The 19,912-nt window shown below is 42.1% G+C and overlaps 2 protein-coding genes across 4 annotated transcripts in view; both read right to left on the bottom strand.

Annotated features, from left to right (window-relative positions):
• Nucleotides 1-98: 98 nt before the first annotated feature.
• On the bottom strand, nucleotides 99-8,142 carry zfp91 (ZFP91 zinc finger protein, atypical E3 ubiquitin ligase). 3 transcript variants are annotated; one of them, XM_005456916.4, is made up of 13 exons: nucleotides 7,902-8,142; nucleotides 7,215-7,681; nucleotides 6,833-6,870; nucleotides 6,523-6,639; nucleotides 6,137-6,176; nucleotides 5,141-5,251; nucleotides 4,960-5,052; nucleotides 4,683-4,868; nucleotides 3,369-3,419; nucleotides 3,185-3,263; nucleotides 2,994-3,108; nucleotides 1,571-1,670; nucleotides 99-1,481 (listed from the first exon to the last, which is right to left on the bottom strand). In XM_005456916.4, the coding sequence occupies exons 2-13, from the start codon at nucleotides 7,616-7,618 to the stop codon at nucleotides 485-487; spliced, it is 2,331 nt and encodes a 776-aa protein (XP_005456973.1). In that variant the 5' UTR covers nucleotides 7,619-7,681; nucleotides 7,902-8,142; the 3' UTR covers nucleotides 99-484. The 3 variants fall into 3 exon arrangements, with proteins under 3 accessions (XP_005456973.1, XP_013131164.1, XP_005456972.1); XM_013275710.3 differs by having other exon boundaries at nucleotides 4,960-5,049; nucleotides 7,215-8,142; XM_005456915.4 differs by having other exon boundaries at nucleotides 7,215-8,142.
• A 4,056-nt stretch (nucleotides 8,143-12,198) lies between these two features.
• rbm47 (RNA binding motif protein 47) overlaps nucleotides 12,199-19,912 on the bottom strand; it is a 36,569-nt gene continuing 28,855 nt past the window's right edge. The window contains 4 exon segments of the mRNA XM_019359897.2: nucleotides 12,199-15,028; nucleotides 15,031-15,163; nucleotides 16,993-17,192; nucleotides 19,654-19,863. Coding sequence (XP_019215442.1) covers nucleotides 14,913-15,028; nucleotides 15,031-15,163; nucleotides 16,993-17,192; nucleotides 19,654-19,863 — 659 coding nt within the window. The 3' untranslated portion in view covers nucleotides 12,199-14,912.

A 19,912-nucleotide genomic window follows, 5' to 3' on the forward strand; every position in this document is an offset into this window, starting at 1 on the left:
GTGTTTCCCCTCCCACCCACACACACACACACACACACACTCATACAGTGAGGGAGTTTATAACTTTCTCATGTGTTTCATGATATAAATTAAGCCGATTTATTCCAGTAGGAACTTTGTTGATGCTGCACGTTACACATTAGATGTGCTGTATATTACTAAGAGGTATGCTATGTTATTGCATAATAGCAACAGCTGTGCAACAAGACCTCATCAATATATATACACACCCACCCACACACACACAAAAAAACTCATAAGTGGCTAGTTACAGGACTGTTAGGTACAAAGGCAACAACATACACATACAAACACATATCTTTCCCTGATACGAAGTCTAAAAATCTACCAAATGTGACGATGAGTGAGCATTACATAATATACCAGTGAGCCTACATTTACCTCAAACGTGGTGAAACAGTATGTCAGGTCACTGGTAACATAAACTGCCTCTAGATTACGTTCTGTTGGCATCCTTTTTGTTTTACATGAGGGTCTGCTGCATGTGTCTCCCAGTGCCATCGGCTAGGACCTCCCCCTGCCCGGCCTGCTCCCAGATTACACCATCCTCCCCCACCACTTCTGTCTGCTGAAGAGAGGTGGCTGAGGGAGAGGAGGAAGAGAGCACCGGATTGTCCAACATAAAGCTGTCCCCGCTGGTGGAGACAGGAACCTGGCTCTGGGTTTGCGAAGTGGACATGAGAGGAGGGCTCGGGGATGCTGTCTGCAGGGGCTGGAGCTGCTGAGAGGCTGCTAGAATGGGGATCTGCTGGATGTGGGTCTGGGACTGGCTGACAGGCTGGAAGGTCATCTGTAGGATTTGTGTCTGGCCCTGGCTCTGCTGCTGGGAAGTGTATGACTGAAGAGGCTGCAGCTGCGGTTGATGCTGGGTCACGACTGAGTTGGAATGGAGGGTCAGCTGTTGGATTTGGGGCTGCTGAGGCTGCTGGGCAGTCTGCACAAACTGGACGGGCATCTGAAGCTGGAGCTGGGTCTGCTGCTGGTTCTCAGCCGGTGATGGGGGGTCGATAGGGGACAGAGCAATTGTCACAGGCACCTGCATGGTGTGGAGGCTCTGATCTTGTCCCAGCAAAACCACCTGGTGACTCACCTGCTGGGTCACATGACCCATCTGGGAGACCTGAGGCACATGCTGCCCATCCTGGCCCAGCTGGTCCACCTGGCCGTCTTGCCCAACTTGGTTTGCGTCCAAGCCAGTGACCTCTGCTTGCGCAGGATTTCCCGGGAGCTCCAAGAGAGAGGCAGGGGTTGTGATGAGAGCGCCGGCATTTGCTGCCAGTGCCTCAGCAATTAGCACCTCCGGGTGGCTCTTGGCCTTGTGTGCCACCACACAGTCCTTCTTCTCAAACTTCTTGCCACAAATAGAGCAGGAGAACTGATAGGTAGCATCAGCGTCGTGCTTCTTCATGTGCCAGTTGAGAGATGCCTTCTGGCGACAGGTGAAGCCACAGATCTCACACCTATTCACACCAGGAAGCAAGAAATTTAATGAACCACTGAGCTGAAAATAAACTGAGAAAACAAAACGTGTGAACAGAGAAGTACTGACTGTAGGGGCTTCTCTCCAGTGTGTATCATGCGGTGCACAGCCAGATTGTGGGAACTCTTGAAGGCGCGAGCACAAAACTCACAGATGTAGTCCCTCTGGTCTAGTTACCCCCCCCCCAAAAAAAAAAAAAAAAAAAAGACTCAATTACAGATGGGTTCCCCATGTAATTTCATTATTGATTAGAACTAAAAATAAGCACAGAAACTAATGCATTGTTTTATACCATCATGAGCAGACGTTTACATGCAGTCATCATGGACATGAACATTCTGGTAATTTGAGCTTTTTAATGATTTTTCTTTGAACTGTTCTTTTTCCAGGGTGGAATGACTGTACAGCACACATCTTTAATTACTTTAAAAAGACAAGACTTGGGTGCACAAGTTTTAATTTATTTTGGATTTTCTCAAATTCACACAGGGTCAAATATATACATACACCCTGACTAACATTTTGTTAAATGTGCCTTAACAAGTTAAACACATTTGGTAGCCACCAACAAGCCTAATAGCTGGATATTTGATATGTTTCTTAGCAGAATTAGCAGAGGTCATTTAAATAGCTGGTTTCCTGGTACAGACCCAGTTTAGTCCACAAATATTTGGGTTGAAGTTGGGGCTTAGAGAAGACCATTCCAGAAGCTTAATGTTAGCCTGCTTTCTTGACCCCAAAACCAGTTTTGACGTGGGTTTCACACCATTGTCCTGTTGGAACACCCAACTGTGTCCAAGTTCATCTGTTTAGCTGATGACTTAAAGTTGAAGAATGTGGCAGTAGTCCTCCTTCATTATTACATCCACTTTGTGCAACGTACCAATACCACTGACAGCAAAACAGTCCCAGAGCATGCTGCTACCACCACCATGCTTGACAGTTGGTACAGTATTCTCAGGTTTCAAAGTCTCAACTTCACTCCTCCAAATGTCTAACTATAAAACATTTCTCCTGAAGCCATTTGGCTTGCCCATGTGGGCAGCTGCAAATTTCAGCTACGTTTGAAGGTGTCAATTTTGGAGCAGGGGCTGTTTCTTTTCTGGTCAGCGGCACCCTCTTGCCGGCATAAAAAGTATCTGTTGTACTCAATTAGAATAACCAATGAGATGTTAATAGGCTTTGGACTTGTCAAGTTGAAATACACTGTAGAACCTTCAGCAACACTTAGTAAAAGATTTGAGTGTATGCTTATATTTGAGCCTGTATATTTTTTAACTTGTGTGGAACAAAGAAAATCCAAAATAAAGTCAAACTTTCACAGTCAATTTTTGTTTTTTTAAAGTCATTAAAGTTGTATGCGGTACAATCACTCCACCCTAAGAAAAAATAGAAAAAAGTTCAAAGAAATCATCAAAAGCCCAAAATTATCATGACACCCGTGCCCATGATGAGTGGATATAAACCTCTGAAAACAAATGTACATGCGTACCTGTGTGGTGCTTCGCATGACGCAGCAGCTGCTTCTGTAGGCGGAAAAGCCTCCCACAAGAAGGATGAGGACAAACATACTTCTTCTTGAGTAAGTGCTGGTACTTAATATGGTGCTGGAGTTTAAAGCAAAGAACAGATTAGTTACTACTGCTTTGTGTGTGTGCGTGCGTGCGTGGGGGGGCTACAAACCTGTAAGTAGCGAGGATGAGCCAGCACTGTCCCACATCCTTCCATTTCGCAGCGCACATACTGAACTGGGGGCTTCTTCCTGTGTGAGTGAAGCCAGTTAGTATCTTATACTTAACATCTATATCTATACCAAGTTCATGACTGATTCCAAATAATGAAGCACCAACACAGACATCAACTTCACCTTCTCTTTGGCAGCCGTGGGGTTTTGTCGTCTTTTTTCCGCCGACCTCTCCTAACACAGCCAGGACAAAGAAAAATTACATAATTGTGTATACCGGGAAATCAAAGCCATGCTCTGCTATATGTGAACACAAAGCCATTGTGAAGTGAGGTTTGTTTTATAACCACTTGTTAAATTTAGAAGGAGGAGCAGCTGGTTAGTATTTTAAAACAGGCAGACTGAATGACTCAGAGTCTTATTGATGACATTTCCAATCACATATGTTTTTCGTTCTATATTCAGTACACAATGCAGCTGCCCTTACAAAGCATGTACTGTTCACTGATGCAGTATGCATACAAATGGACCATACTACTTGAAAATCACTGCACTTTGTACTTTGACCCTTGTCATCACTCAGGCTGTAGTGCAACAAAGTAAACAAAAAAACAAAGTCTGAAATTTGAAATGGTTGCATCAGTACTGAAAGCATCTGACTATGCTTTCTTGTGCACTGTGCCAAGCACTGTAGGTCAAAAGGGCTCGAGAAGCATGCTCACCCTGTAATGTAACCAGATGCTCTCCCTGTGTGCTAAGTCATTACCTTTTGCCTACTCTCTGCCATAGTTTGTTTTGATCCTGTCTCTCTACACTCTCCTTTCCCCCCCCCTCACTCCTCAACCAGTCGCAGCAGATGGCTGCCTCTGCCTAAGCCTGGTTCTGAAGGAGGTTTCCTTCTGTTAAATGGGAGTTTTTTTCTTCCCAGTGTTGCCAAGTGCTTGCTCATAGGGGGTTGCCTGATTGTTGGGGGTTTCTCTCCAACATTGTCACTGGTATTGTTGGCATACCGAATTTCTACACTATGTACCTAATCCTTTTTCTGGGATACTAAATGCTGTAGCTTGCCTTAGTCCAGACCTTTGAATCCATCCACTTGAATGAGTTTACTGATTCATCTAGCATCAGATCAATGAACACTGCAGGAGGACTTAAAAAAAAAAAAAAAAGCGACTACTGCTAATGTCAAGCTGTGCTCCATGATGGCGATATTCTATAAGGCGAGCGCTCCTTTGTTTTCTGCACCCAAAATCCAAAACTCGTCCAATGACAAACAGAGGAGCATGTCTGGCAAAACCAGCATGTTGCCATGGCTACACATTAGCATTAACTTAAAACAGTGTTGGCTTTAATTGGATAAATTGGACTTCAGTGATTGGTTAACAAGACTGATTAGGAATGGAGGATATGTAGATGTGTTTGCAGTTCTGTCTGGTATCAACTCATGGCTTGTACTACAAGTACTAGAATGCACTCACAGCCTGGTACTGCACTTACTTCCTGGGTCCATCTGGATCTTCCACTACTTCCTCTTCAAGCTTTACTTCCTCCTGCATGCTCTCTACGTTGTCTGAGCCTTCCACTTTTATCTCAGCAACCTCCTTCTCTTTCTTCAGTGGTTTCTCCTTTTCTTTCTTCTCCTTGGGTCTAGGAGGAGCTCTGCGCTTTGGTTTAGGAGCATCCCTAAAAAATAAAACAGGAGAAAAATTTCCAATCAAAAAACAGTAATTACATATGAACAACCCAATCCCTCTCATACAAAACACCCACAAACCTTTCAACCTTCGGGTCGTAGCTTTGATCGTTTAAGTCGTCTCTAAAGGGAACATCCTCCTCGCTGCTAAGGACCTCTTCTTCTTCTACACTGCTGAAAGCGAAACAATAAATTGTAAACTGGGTAATTTTTCTAAAAATGTTCTGCACCGGGTCAAATGGTGCACTTGACATAAGCGCACCTCTGACTCTGTGGCTGGTAGTTGAGATTGTCTGGGTCATCCTGAAAAGAAGGATCTTCATCATCCAAGCCTGGTTCAGCAGCGCCGGTGTTTTCCTCCTCTTTCTTTTCACTGTAATTAAAAACACAGGACCAAACTCTCCTTAGTTACACATTTGACTCTTTTTTTCATACATTTTAAACTGAGGGAACAAACCCAGAGTCAAGCTGAGTAAACATACAGCATGTCAGGCTGATTTCTTCTGTTGCTGCTTCTATACTTAGCCTCAGACTGAGTGTGCCAGTAGCAAAACGACATAATCGTATCTTTAGAAAAACATATTTTCCTACATAAAGAACCTGAGATTAGGTGCACAACGAAATACGAGCAATAAATGTGACGTTTTAAAAACCGAGGTACAAACTCTAGTGTACACAGTGATTCATGACCCATGGAAAGCTAATTCTCTCTTTCAAGCTGTTCTCCGTGGAAGTCCCTTTCTGATGACTTGCACACCTGCACTGAGAGCTGGATCTCCTCAACTGTAAAATGGAAACCCATTCAACCTCAGTTTAATTCTGGAGGAAGAGGACAAAGTAACAGGGAGCAAGATGTGGTGTGGTCACAGTTTGGCTTCTTTATTCTCTCTCCGACAGGACAAGGAGTTACAGTGGAACTATAATTTGACAATATGACCCCAGGCGGTCACTTCAAAGTGCACAGCCTCCCAAATGTTCAAAGGTTGCCCCTTCACTGCAGGCTCTTCCTCTGTAGACTGTCATTTGGTTCGGAGCCAGACACTCAGCTTTTATCAGTAGTGATTTTCCTTGATATGAAAGACAGTTCAGCTTGTCACTGAATTACACAGTTTGCTCTCTGCTCAAGTTTTAAGCCCACAATTAAGTGGTCAGAACAGGACTTCCAGGGAGGAAGAAGGCGGTATTAGGAGGCAGTGGCCAAATTTAAGCCATTAAAGCCTGCAAGAATCACATCGTGGGTCACCAAAAGTATACTTACATTTCATACTTGTCTTTATCATCTACCTCTCCTTCCACAGCTGCATGACAGAGAAAGAGACCAAAAACGCTTTCAGCCACTAGCAACGTCATACAAACAACATTTATAAAACAGTAATTTAACTACAAAAAAAAAAAAAGCATTCTATCTAGATCAATTATTTGGAAGCATTATGACGGGCAAGAAATGACAGAATCCAGATGTTTCCCCCCACAAGGAATCAATAACCAGAGATACATGTTCCCAGATGTTTTTGCAAGTTCTATACAAAACAAACAGTGACTGCCCAGATGTCTTTGGTTCTTGTGTGTCTGCATGATTTGGTCTCTGAGTTAAAAAGGCCCCCACGCTAAAGCAGAGCAGCTCACTGTCAACAGGTTGCTCACCAGCTGGATTCTCCATTCCAGGTTCAGTCTTGCACACGGGCTTGGCAGAGCTGTGGACAGCCCTGCCAGATGGGGGCTTGGCATGAGTCTGGGCTGAGGGGCGTCTGGAGGGAAGGGCTGGAGTGAGAGAGAGCGGTAGCATGCAATGAGAGTGTAGAAAAGTGTCATAAAGTGTGACACAGGCCTGACACCAGTGAACACATCAGCGCCGTCTGAATCAAAGACATAACTACAGGTAAATAGCATGTGATTAAACTTAAATGTAAAGTGAACAAGGAGGATATAAAGTGGCTGTTATGCAGTTGATTACCTTGGGCATCTGTGGCAGGTTTCTTGGCGTCCTCTTGCCTGCAGAAAGAGGGAAAAACATTGACTTGACGCATTTTCCACACCTGCACAGCACCACAATATCATCATCATCACACGATCGTATGTTTAACAAGATAATGCATTTCTGTGTTGTAGCACTTTTTAAAATATAGCCCCCTTTAAAACCAGGTAAGTTTTACTCCACCCTTCCCATGCAGACAGCAGAAAGGGGACGAGCCACGATGAAGGCGTGCTTTTGACAGGAACCGACTTCACCGACATAAGGTGCAAGCTAAGGAGGGCTCCTTATAATCAAATGTGGTGCCCGAGTTGAAATAGGGCTACTCAGTAAAGAAACAAACAAAGAAAAAACAAAAACGTACTCTGTGCCTTGAAGGCTGTCTCCCGCAGCCTCAGCCGAACCTGCAGCTTCTGAAATTTTCTTCCGCCTGGAGTTGGAAACTTTCCTCCGCTTGGTCGCACCGGCGTCCGGGCTAGGTTCGTCCTCGTCGTCGTCGCTGCTTTTGGTGTCTTTCAGCCAGGCCGGTACTGCCCTCGTTGACCTATCTCTTAAAACCCGTCCCGAAGTCTGCGGGCTCGACGTACCGCCGTTAACGTCCGCTACAGAAGCGGTGACGCCAGACCTAGGGCGGCCCGCTCCCCGCTCCCTCAGCGCCCTCCGTGGCGTACCAGCTGTACTGGTGCCCGGGGTCTCCTCTGCGGCCTTGTACTCCGTCGGATCTTCACCTTTATTTACATTCCCGGTTCGATCACCGGCTGGTTCCATCACCGTGAGGACACTTAGGACCACCTCAGATTCCGCTTAAAGTCAGGCAGGTTTACTTGCAAACTGAGGAAAAACGGACCACATCTGCTTTAAAGACGTTTTGATTGCAGGCGGCCTTTATCCAACAGTGGTGCATTTTCAGTTGGTTTCGTCGCAAATTAAATACATATATATACTGATTAGAAACTGAAAAGTTTTCTTAATTATCTATTCAGCAATAAACCGATATAATTTTAAAGAAGCAGACACTATTTTCTCCTTCTTAAAGCTATAGTAAACCTACTTATTTGCCCGGGCCTTGAGCACAACCATTTTGTGCGCTTTGTTGCGTCTCCTTTAAGCCAAATATAAACTGAGGCTACGTTCAAGAGCGGCAGCGCGTTTCAGCAGCTGCCACAACCATCTGGATGGGCCTAACCGCCCGTTACAGATCAACTAAGCGTAACTGCTGTGTTTACAAATCTGCGAAAGCAGCCGCAGCAGCCGCGCGACAGCAGCGTGAGGACGTATGCTGCCACTGCATCCTGGGAACTGTAGTAAAAATAAAAAAAATAAACGCAGTTTGGATGCTGTTTAAATGTGCTCCTTTTTTGACGCGATTTTTATCGGGTTTGGCTTAAAACATTGACTAAGTATAAGACATAACTAATTTTAAATGATACATATTATAAAATCAATAGAAAATTGGTATAATATTTATTCCCGTCCTTCCACCTGAAATGACAATACAATTTGAAATAGGCCTAGACTGGGGTATTTTGTGTAACATTCTAAATTAATTGCCTGTTTGAGCTAAATTATTAAAATTTATTTATATGTGTGTATAATGTATGTTTTTTTCATTACTAATGTCCACAATAATCTGCGTTACTAATAACTAAAGCTAACATGGCTGCCACTGAAATCCTGCACTGACTGGTCTGAACAGAAAATGATGGAGAGCAGTTACCACCAGATGGCAACATCATAACACACAAGCTTGACTTTCTTTTGCCTTTGTTTACAGCGATAAAGCAGGTGAGGCATTCATGTGCTTGCTAAAGTGGTGTGCCGGAGATATTATTATTGGGAAATAATAAGTCACTTAAACTTTTATTGATACACTAGCCTTGAATGCAAGCTACAGTGTGGGGCTGGAGCTGGTGGGAAAACTGTATTTCTTTTCAGTACCAGATCAATAATTTGGTACACTAAACGTGTCATTATTTATTAAACTGGTGCAGGAAGCTGCTACTGCATACATTATTAATGCCACTGTAAAGTCATGATAAAGACTGCTAAGGTTTCTAAATGGCAGTCATAGTAATTAAAAAAAGATCTGTCCTTAGCAGGTCTTAAATTTAGGGAAATTGTAACTTTAGACAAACTATAAAACATAACATATTACACTGCAAGCGAACAGTGCACCCTTAGCGCTTACAGAGAAATTAAAAGGATAAGTAGCAGCCAAGTACTATTAATCAAATTCACTGTACTGACTGATCATCAGCAAGTGTGAGCACCATCATTAAAGCAGAGGTTTTGACAGTTTGCTGGTCTGGAGCATTCAGGTGTGTGTTATCACAATGCCTCGGTTAGCATGTTAAAGTTCATGATGTTACAATTAGAAAAAGACTAAACAAGTAGCCCTGTTTTTAAGTGCCGCCCGGAGAAAGCCTCTTCTCTCTAAAAAGAACATGGCAGCACAGCTTATGTTTGCAAAGTTGCATCTGAACAAACCACAAGACTTCTGTAAAAACGTCCTTTGGACCGATGAGACCAAAGTGGAGATGCTCAGCACCATGTTTGGTGAAAACAGAACATATCAGCACAGACACCTAATACCAACTGTCAAGCACGGTGGTGGAAGGGTGATGATTTGGGTTTGTTACAGCCACAGGACCTGGGACCTGCACTCTGAAGTGACATGAAGAGTGTGGTGCTGGCAGCAAAGCAGCTGATTCTACAAAGAAATTACACTATGGAAAAATATGAAGAGGTTAAACACAATACAGACAGAAATGAACACAGCAGTGTGTGAGCAAACACTGCAGCATGATGTAGTATTAAAAATGTGCGCCTTAAGTGATTTGGTCATTAAGAGTGTTAATAAAGTTCAGCCTTTATGAAGTCTGGAATTAAAACTGGGGAAAAGTTAACATACATTAATATCACAACTGATCGATAACAATCAAGTATTTTATTAAGTTGTTGTTTAATTTTGTATTCTTTCAGATGTGGCCTCCGGCGTTTTTAAGAGTGGGAATAAATATAAAAATATAATTCAATCAAACGCTTTGTCTACATGCAAGTTTGATACAACGTTAACAAGTACAACCATGCGTCCGGCTTAAGGATCATATATTAATGCTTACAGAACAATAAAACTGTTGTAAAACTGTTTGCAGCCAACATAAAAAAAGAATAAAGTTGTGTCTAAGAGTCTCTGTATTATATTACTGAGGTTTGTAAGGGAAAGGCAAAGACATTAGACACTATTAAAAAGGTTTAGACCCTCCTACTATGTGCACACAGAGGTCTGAAGGATCTTCTTGGAAAGGTTGTTGATCTTTTCCTCCACACCAATGCGAGAGACGGATACAGTCAAACAGAGAACTTCAGATTATTGCTGCCAAAGTGGTTTTGCAAGCTATTGAATCATGGGGTCTATTTATTCACACACTGCTTCTGCATTTTAAATACATTATGACAGTGTAAGATACCATGTTTTTGTTTGAGGTTGTAATCACCTAATTTTAAGACCTGCTAAGAACCAAATGATTCATTTCTATGTCCTGACAGTAAACCTTACATTCTTTTTCAGATGATATGCTGTGTGTCACTGGGGCCTCTGAAATAAGTGAATTAGGTTCACGCTGATCTATACTTATCGGAATTATCTTTAAGGAAGTCTGGGTTGTTTTAAAATCCTGGGTTTGGGATAGTATTTTGGATAGAGTTCAATGAGTTTGGACTGCTGTTTGTGATTAAGGTGAGTGGTTTGTGTTGTTTATGTGTATATTGTTTTTTTAGTTTTTGTTGAGTTGTGCAGATCTCTGTGGCAGAGCTGTAATGCCATCTGGTGGGTCTGGAGCCTGTTTTTGTGACAGCTTACATGTTAGAAGTCAAACTTTTCCATTTTAGGATGTGAAAGTGTTTCCTCTCCAAGACTCAGTGATATTTTTTTTAAGCTGTTTTTTGAGCTGCCATCTTTAAGGCACATCCATAACCCTGAGGGTATCCTTGTTTACAGCACTTCTCTCACTTTAGTGGCCTTTAATGACCTGAGATGACTGAGTTTTCTGTTGGGCATTGATCGTTATGGTGTTGATGTAATGGTGTTGAAGAGGTTAATCAAAAGTGAAAATGATGCATGCAAATCAACCCAGCCCAATCCAAATACAACTGAAAGGCTGCAGTGGGACCTTAAGAGAGCTGGGAATGTGAATGCCCTCAAACCTCAGTGAACTGAAGCAACACTTGTAATGCAAATCAGTTCAGTTTTGTTTATACAGCGCCAAATCTCAACAGCAGGTGCTTCAAGGCGCTTTATATTGTAATGTAAAGATCCTACAATAATAGAGAGAAAACTCAAATATAATCAAACAACCCCCTTTGAGCAAGCACTAGGAGACTGTGGGAGGGAAAAACTCCCTTTTAACAGGAAGAAACCTCCAGCAGGCCCAGGCTCAGGGAGGTGTAGCCATCTGCCACGCCCAGTTGGGGAAGACAGGGCAGAAAACACACTCCTTCAACTTATTGCTGCTAAACGTGGTTCTGAATCATGGGGTCTACCTCTGCTTCTGCATTTTAGCTCAGTTTTTGTCAAATAAATAATGACACACTGCAATATGTCAAGTGCTGTTTGTATTTACTTAATTTTAAGATCTAATGAGGATGAGACAGTTTATTGTGATGTCCTGATACAGAAAACCTGACAGAGGCTTCATTTACTGTTTTTACTGTGTCTGCATGATCTGCCTGACATAAAGCATTTCTTCTCTCTGCTTTTTCTTGGTTACTTTAACAGATATGAGCTCAAATAAACCCTCTTTAGCAGAGTTAAATAAACGTGTAAATCCTCTCCAGTGAGAAGTTGTGCTTGTGTGCGTAACAGCAGCAGGTGAGAGTTCACAGGCCACGTTCATGTGTCCAGAGCGTGATCTTGCTTGAAATGGATTCGCTGCTGGCGTCGCTGCTGTCTGACACAGGCCCGATACTCAGGCGTTTTTACGCTTTATTAGATTTCAGTAGTTAAACATGTGACCATTTGGCTGAAATCTGAGCCTGCTGAAACAAACTTACCTTTTCCTGAGCATACTGTACCACACCACGTGATCTAAATCCTCCTGCTGGGGTACAGCGTGTTTCTAGATTAAAGTTGAGGTGCCACAGAGGAGTTTATGAAACACTGTGCTCCTCACTCCTCTGTGACACATTGCTTAATAATAGTTGATGTATGAGGTCAGACGTGGGTTTCCATTCACAGAAGTCGGCGCTGAAGTCCCCTTTTCAGCACTTGCCACCTTTCCAAACTTTAATCCAAGGCCAATGTTTAACATAGAAAACCAAGTAGACAAAACGATGGACGGCAAGAGTGCATCCTTTCAAAAATGCTTTATTTATCTACTATATCACTATAAATATACCAATGCTGAACAAGGAAACGGGACCTTCTGATAGAAAAGAGTCTGCATAGGTCTACAAAGGGCACATGTTGGCAATAAAGGCACACACTACGAAGAGTTAAAGATGTTAAACCCGAACATCTAAGTTAAACCGGGCACGCGCAGCTTCATACTGACACAGGAAGATCGTCCTGCTGCTGCTGCTGCATTGTGGGTGAAATGCAGGTGATGGAAAGTAAAGCAGGTGCTGTGAGTGGAAGGGAGAACGCCGTTTTATGTTGTTAAAACCACATCAAATTTTGGTGAAGGCTAAATCATTACCCCATCCACCCATCATTAGATCTTTCAATTATTTAGCCAAAAAAAGTTGCAACACATTGAGCAGGAGGCGCCAATGGGTCATAATGCCCTCGCAGGCCAGGTTTAACCTTTGATATCGATAACGGGGAGAACTTGGCGTTCCCACTCTTAACACCGCGTCCAGCAAACACAACGTTACACCTAACAAAAGCACAATAACCTTGAATGTTTAACGAACTATTGGACACTTTGGCAACAAAAAAAATCTACTTTTGTTAGTCTGACTTTTATACCTAAACAAGGTGTAAATAAAGAAAAGAAATACGTTTTACAATATATTATGCCTTTTCTTCTCACTTCATAAACAACACACGTAATGCATATATTAAATATATCCCGACTTATTGTCATCGTATGAGATCATAATAAGAGCCGTTAACAGCAGTTTGTTTTCTACATTAAATCCAGTTTCAGAGAAGAGAGAGAGAAGCAGTAAAATGCAGAGTACAGAGTGAGATTACACAGATATAGACTAGTTAAGCAGTCTTTTCACTCACACTCTTGGGCCTAAACTTAAAAGCCAGGGCGCCCTCAAATTAGCAAATGAAATACCATCGAATGCGGTGAAGGAGAATAATAATACAAAAGAAAAAAGAGCTGGTTTACAAATAAAAGGACACTCAAATGTTTGGCATTTTTCATAAAGGATGGCTCTTGTGGAGTGTGACTTCATGATCAGCAGCTGTTTGAATTCGAGTGTTACAATACTTGCATATTCCAGTGGGACGTATCGCTCCCAGTTATTCCCAGTCCACAAGTACACTTGTGTAGATGCACTGCAGAGTTTTCAAAGCGCCCGCTGAGCATTGAGGAGCTGCAGGCTTTATATGAGAAGAAGCACAAACTCTGCTCCAGTTCACGCGTTTGATATCTCTTCATCTGAAAGTGGCAACTTCTCGCCTTTTATAAATACATTTACGTGCACCTCGGTCAGGATGAGAAATAAAGAGGAGACGGAGGAAGAGGATGGAGGCAACCTTGGCACACCTGGCTACAAAAGCTGAAACCTCAATACAGTAATACCACAAATCTGCTTCATGGGATATACAAATTCTTCTTTGTGCCAAAACATGCGGGCTTGGTTTTCTTACAAAAAGGCACAGTGAAAAGCAGGCAGTTGCATAAACAGCATGTAGGTGTAAGGCACTGTAGTCAGGAGTCTTTCTAAAGTCCTCAGACTGAAGTGGATGTTAAGGTTTTTGGTCAGCACTGGCAAAAAGTACGAGCTCAAGTGACAGAGTGCTCCAGTCCAGATAGAAAAATGTCTCTCATTTCTGTCCGTAGTTGTTCACAATTAAAAACATCAGAAAAAAACATACATAACTGAGTAAGAACAAAAAACAGCTAATATCTATTCAGTCTTAATCCCCTATCACCGCCGTTTCTTTAAATGTGGAACATTTTCCACGTCAGCTGAACATCATTCAAAAAGCTTTCCAGTTTTCTTTCTCAATTATTTGTTCCCCACAGGAATCTGTCACAATAACAAATATTTAGCAGGCAACATTTCTTCAAAGAAAACCAACAAATGTGTTTCAAAGTATCAAAGAGGAGACAGAGAAATAATCTTGCAAAGCAAAAAAAAAAAAAGAGCGAAAATGAGCTAATTATAGGTAAATAAATGCAACCTAGAAAACCTAGAACCTTCATGTAAAACAACCAAAAACACAATAAAAACGACAATAACCAAAAAGTACCAAACAGGCGTGTTCAAAGCACTCAACCAGCATGGACGGACAGCATCACCTACAGCATGTAAAATTGGCTAAAATACTATATAATGATGAAAAAAAAGGCATTAGTATATCTGAAGACAGCCGTCTTCAGCGGTATCCTCATTTATCAGTAGTTCCTGTTGTAGTTTTTCTTCCTTACGATTAACTTGTCTCTTTTTTTTATTGTTACTCTGAAAATAGTTTAAAATCTCGAACAAATACCACGGCAACATGGAAAGAGAGAGCTACAAAGAATAAACACCTTAAATATATATCTTCTCTTCATAAATACTTGAACGTACCTTCGGTGTTCCCGTGGTGGGATTCGGAGAGAAACAAAAAAGGCAGAGGGGCGTTATTGAGAGTTGTTGTTTGTTACTTTTGTTACATTATTCAGTAGAAAACAGTGATGCTGCCTAATTAGAAACACTATGTTCACCTTGGGTTGAGGACATACCGAGGCCGATAGGAGACGTCGGGCTGTTTGTCACTGTGTGTGCTTTTAATATTTGCTACAAATTCCTTTCGAGCTCAAGTTTGAGATGTTTCTACATGATGGGACAGACAAAGCTGAGATGTAGTTCAGTCAAATGCAGGATCTGAGCCTCTTAATCAGTATGTCTGGTAGACATCATGGATGGGCAGCTGGAAGGCTGTGGCGGGGAAAGCCTGGGGCACCGCGTAGCCGGTGTAACCTCCGTATGCTGCAGCCGCCACGGCTGCGTTTTCTGCAGAGCAGCCAGAGCTGCTGTGTTGGCAGTGTAGTTTGTGATGGGGACGTACCCAGGTCCATACAGACCACCAGCTGCTGGGATGCGCTGTACGTTGTGGGCCATGGCATAGACTGGAGTGATTGGACGGCCCTGTGTAGGGAAAGAAAGTGAATTAGGAAAAGGAGATTTTTAAAGCGTGTCCACAATGCCTGTATTTAATTTACATAAGAACGGTGGCCATAGCTTCCTTTTACATAGAATTTAAGCCAGTGTGACTTGAACCTGCATTCTTTCTAATGACCAGCAGGGGGCAGCGACTCTGCACAAAGAAATGCAAAAGTTTATGGAAACATGACCCCAATACTCACTTGATCCATGACCTCAGTAAACACTTTGCTGATAGGTTTATGGTCTTAATGACTACTTTCAAGTCTTACTGAATGCGACATGATGTTTATTTTGTTAAGTATGGTCCCCATTAGAGCCGTAAAGAACGATAAAGCGGGGGGGCTTATGTAGCGATGGGGCAGGCTGCTACAGAATGAGTGCAGACCATCTCTTTCTCAGTCAGACCAGACCATCCCTAATCACAACTGGTTTCAAAACAGCCAGATAGAGGCGTAAAAATCTCAAGTCATGGCTTCACATTCGCTAAGTTAATCTTTTCTTTAAGGTCTGAATCACACATGGGCTAAGTATGGCCCCTGGGCTTCAACCTGGGCCCCAGTGTCCTTAAAGGGAAACTAAAGACTCCCCAGCCTCCTGTCAATAAATGAAATAAAATCATTGCTATTGGTGCTTAAGGTGAATGATTATAATAAGTCTCTACTGCAACTTCCCTCTACAGCTCCACAGGATAGTAGATCACACATCTGTCTATCCAGTGAAAGATTCCCAGTTCGATTCCAGGGAGAGGCATAAATCCTTTTGGGGTTGCATTAGAGGGGATCCGTTATAACAATCTGTCTAACACAGTGTGTTTTGGCAGGTGAGGGAACCTTGAGACGTGGTTATAGCGGTGCAGCGTGGGGAAAAGAACTCCTTAAGAAATAATCCACATAATAACTTGCTTTGCGAGGCTGTGATCAGCTGACCTGTGCTGCTACACTATTGTTCACTGCTCTTTGTGGATTTGGCCAGCCAAATTCAGCAAGATATAATGAGATGTTTCATGAGCTGTATGGTTCATTTTCAAACCCCCAGACACCATAAAATGAGTAAAAAGTGAGTGAATCTAGTCAGCATCATCACGTTAAGTATCAGTTGATGTGTGATGTAACTTAACATCACAAAACTGCAAACTCACCAATGTAGCCTGCACTAACGTCTACCAACCAGCTCAGCAGACTTAAAGTATTTTCATGCAAAGTTTGAATAAGGGAATTTGTATACTTCAAGTTTAGGTTCAGCAACGCATCATGCATCGATCTCAAATTTGATTTAAAAACTTTGCAAAAATAATCTCTCATCGTCTTTCTTACATCTTTCTCCGTTTCCCAGCCCTGCACATTAAGGTTTGCTTCTCTCTCTCTCTCTCTAAGCTCACACACACATTTAGGAACAAACTGTGCAGAAACAGCTTTTGTGTTCTGAGATATTTTTTGAGCTGCTTGGAAAGTTGACCATGAAATTACCTGCCTATTTAAAAAAAAAACATCACTCAGTTTATGCTTGCTCCTCTTCTGTAGTGGCATGCAGGTGCTGAATTACAGCCACCGCAACTTTATATCTGCACCAATGAACGCATCACAGGGATGAGAAGTAAAAGAGGATATGATGAGGGTGTAAGCGGGCTGTTGGATGTCATGACTTTCTTTTTACTGAGTATATCAGTAGTGTCACCGGGAGCAACGGCAGCCACACAAATCAAAAAAATTGAATTAATATTACCTTAATGCGCATTAACCTGCCTATCCCACTAAATTGCTCATTATCTGAATGTCATTCCGACTCACTTTGACCCCGTGAATAATACCCACCTGGAAGGGTGGAGGGGTAGAGACCGCAGGTAGGACGGTGGCAGCAGCAGCAGCAGTAGCAGCAGGGGAGTGTTCAGGGTGCTGCATGGCCAGAGGGTTGATAAGATGCTCCACTGTGTGCACCTTCCCCTCCTCCATCAGCTTGGCTGCAGGAGTGGCGCTGAACACTGGGTACTGCCCACCCAGAGTCTGTAATGCCACTGCACATACAGAGACACAAAAATGAGAGCTTGGATAACAGACTGGAGACAACAGAGCATCATCAAAATATTAACACTACTCAGGAAATAACAGACAAGCGCACACATGCATCCAATCATTTATAGAGATGAAACACTACAGAAGCGAAGAGAGAACAGCAAAAACAGGGTGAAGGGTTCAATTTCAGCAAGAAGTGGAAATAAGTAAGTTACACAAATTGGCGTTGTGGTGTGATTCGGCTTATGATGCTGCTCAGCTGTGGATTAACCCTAGCACTCCAACACACACACACACAGAGCAAACACAACATCAGTCATTGTTTCAGATCCACAAAAGTCTTTTCAATCCTGTGATTCCACACAGACCAGCACCGACACTGAGCTGCAGATTGAGGTCAAATCCTTAAACAAGGAAACATCAGTGACGGCGACTCTACTGAACGGACCTCTGATCACCAAACACACGACACTGATACACACATGCAGTAAATGGTTAGTAAGGTTTAATCAATATGTTGATAAAACAATTAGGCTTAGTAACTTTAGTCGAAGAATTTGAAAGCTGAAGAATAATTCCAGTGTTTTAAATTTTCCATATCAACATCTTTTAAAAAATCACTTCAGTTTCTACCTTTCATTCTTGAAAAAAAAAACGTACAGGATTTAGATGATCCACCAACATTAAAATAAACTCAGTTTCATTTCCCCCTGCCTGCTTTCAGGAAATAAGGCAGAATGAAAGAAATTGAATTTTTCCACCAGGAAAATGATCCTTTGAAAACAAGACACTTACAACGTTTCTCTCTTAGCTGGGAGAGCAGTTGCTGTAGATGTAGATGTGCTACACCTCTTCATAACACTGGAATCATCCTTCAAGTGATCAGAATAGAGTGGACACAACAGTCTTTAGTTTGTGCTTTTACATTTGTGTTTCAGCTCCAGTTCTGGCTTAAACTGAAATAACGCTCACAAAGCTACAGATAGGAGTCAGTGTGACTAAAAAAAAAAAGCTACCTTCGTTATGTTCAAGAACTTATTAAAATAGAAAGACAAAAAAAAGTCAAAGTTGCATACAAACTGCGTCTGAGGAAAAACACTACAACCGTATAAAAATCTATGTATAATATGGCTGCTGCACTCCAGAGACTTGGTAACACTTTATTATTCTTATTGTTGATGATTATAAAGAACTGTAGCTATTGTTAATTGATGTTTAGTTAACAGCTAATAATTACTGTTAAAGAAATACTTAACAATGTTTAACAGTGGTTCTACAGTGTAGGGGTTTATATTTTGACCTAACAAGTGACTGATCCCTGCTTCGATTCCGGGAGGTGATGCAAATCTCTAGACAGTTGCATCAAGACGGCATCTGGTTTAAAAATTTACAGAATCTAAACCTGCGGAGCAACCCGCTGTGGTGACACCCTGCGAAAAAGAAAGCACCCAAAAGTTTAAAATAACCCTTCAGATAATGTTCATAGATTATCGATAGGTAGGCAGATGTGATGTGCCTTCTAGTGTATTTTTACTGTATATAGTACCATTTGTAAATGACACAAAATACTCTTTTACAGTGTTTCATTAATTCTGCTTTTTTGGTACTTTTGACTTTTTGTTTACTTTCTAATATTTCTCCACTTCACTTTTTCTTTTTCACTCTTGTGCTGCTGTAACAAGTGAATTTCCTCAGTGTGTGTTTAATAAAGTTGATCTCTATTTGACGGAGTGGCGGTGGCGTAATTCACGAGCTCGTGAAACCTTGTCCGGTTTCTTTCACTGCCTAGTTTGTCTTTAATTTTTAGTTTTTTTAAAATTATTTTTAAAAATTGTTTCTATTACAAAAACTGCATAAATTTTATTTTTAGGCCTCTTAATATTTTGGAAACATTAATGATTCTTATTTTATTGCTTGTTAGCAGGTTGCATGTTTTCTCATGTTTCTCATGTTCATGGAGACACACCGTTGGTGTGAACCATTTCTCGTAAATATCAGCTTAAATGGGCTCCAGCTGTTAGCATGAAGTGTTACCTGAAGACGCGCGTAACGGTGTTTTAAAATCACCCTGTGGTGTGTCTGAAACAACCCTTACAGTCATGGCTTTTGTTTTTTAGGTTTCAGTTCACCACTCATTTAAACAAGCACTGATCAGCACAGTTTGAACCTGAATAACCAGAAAGACAAATTTCTGTTGTGTAAGGAAAAGGAAAGAATGAGGAATGAAGTATAGCCGTTACCTTCTGCTCATGCTGGAAAGGACTGACTACAATGTCATTATTCTTTACTGTAAATCAAAGAAAGGCCGTCCTTTTGCGCATGACCATCCAGAAACGACTAGAAAGCTGATTCACAAAAAATGCTCCTCAAATCACACAGGAGAAAAAACTGCGGGCTGGAAGATTTAGTAAAAGCCTTTTTGAGATGGGCAAGAATAGGTAGGGGTTTGTCTATCTCACTGACTTGTGCCATGTTTGATGCCAACTGGGTTGACGGAAGCAGCGAGCTCCAGACTGGGCATCAGCTCATAGGACTTTTCAGGCTGCCTGGTCTTGCCCTCGTGGTAGCGGCTGTAGATGCCACGACCGGCAGAGTAACCTCCGAGGTACGACCCCCGTGGCCCAGGGGTACGATTACCTGTAGTAGCACGACCACGACCTCTCACAGTACCTGCTTAAAATACAATTAAGGGGATATGATGACAGGGGTTGTGGTTTAGGGC

The sequence above is a fragment of the Oreochromis niloticus genome, linkage group LG6, assembly GCF_001858045.2.
Source record: "Oreochromis niloticus isolate F11D_XX linkage group LG6, O_niloticus_UMD_NMBU, whole genome shotgun sequence".
NCBI classification, from domain to species: Eukaryota; Metazoa; Chordata; class Actinopteri; order Cichliformes; family Cichlidae; genus Oreochromis; species Oreochromis niloticus.

Coding starts and splice junctions, on each gene's coding strand:
- zfp91 (XM_005456916.4), bottom strand. CDS start 7,618: ATGGAACCAGCCGGTGATCGAACCGGGAATGTAAATAAAGGTGAAGAT. Junction 6,177..6,522: donor TGGAATGGAGAATCCAGCTG/GTGAGCAACCTG, acceptor TCTGTCATGCAG/CTGTGGAAGGAGAGGTAGAT. Junction 3,420..4,682: donor GATCCAGATGGACCCAGGAA/GTAAGTGCAGTA, acceptor TGGCTGTGTTAG/GAGAGGTCGGCGGAAAAAAG.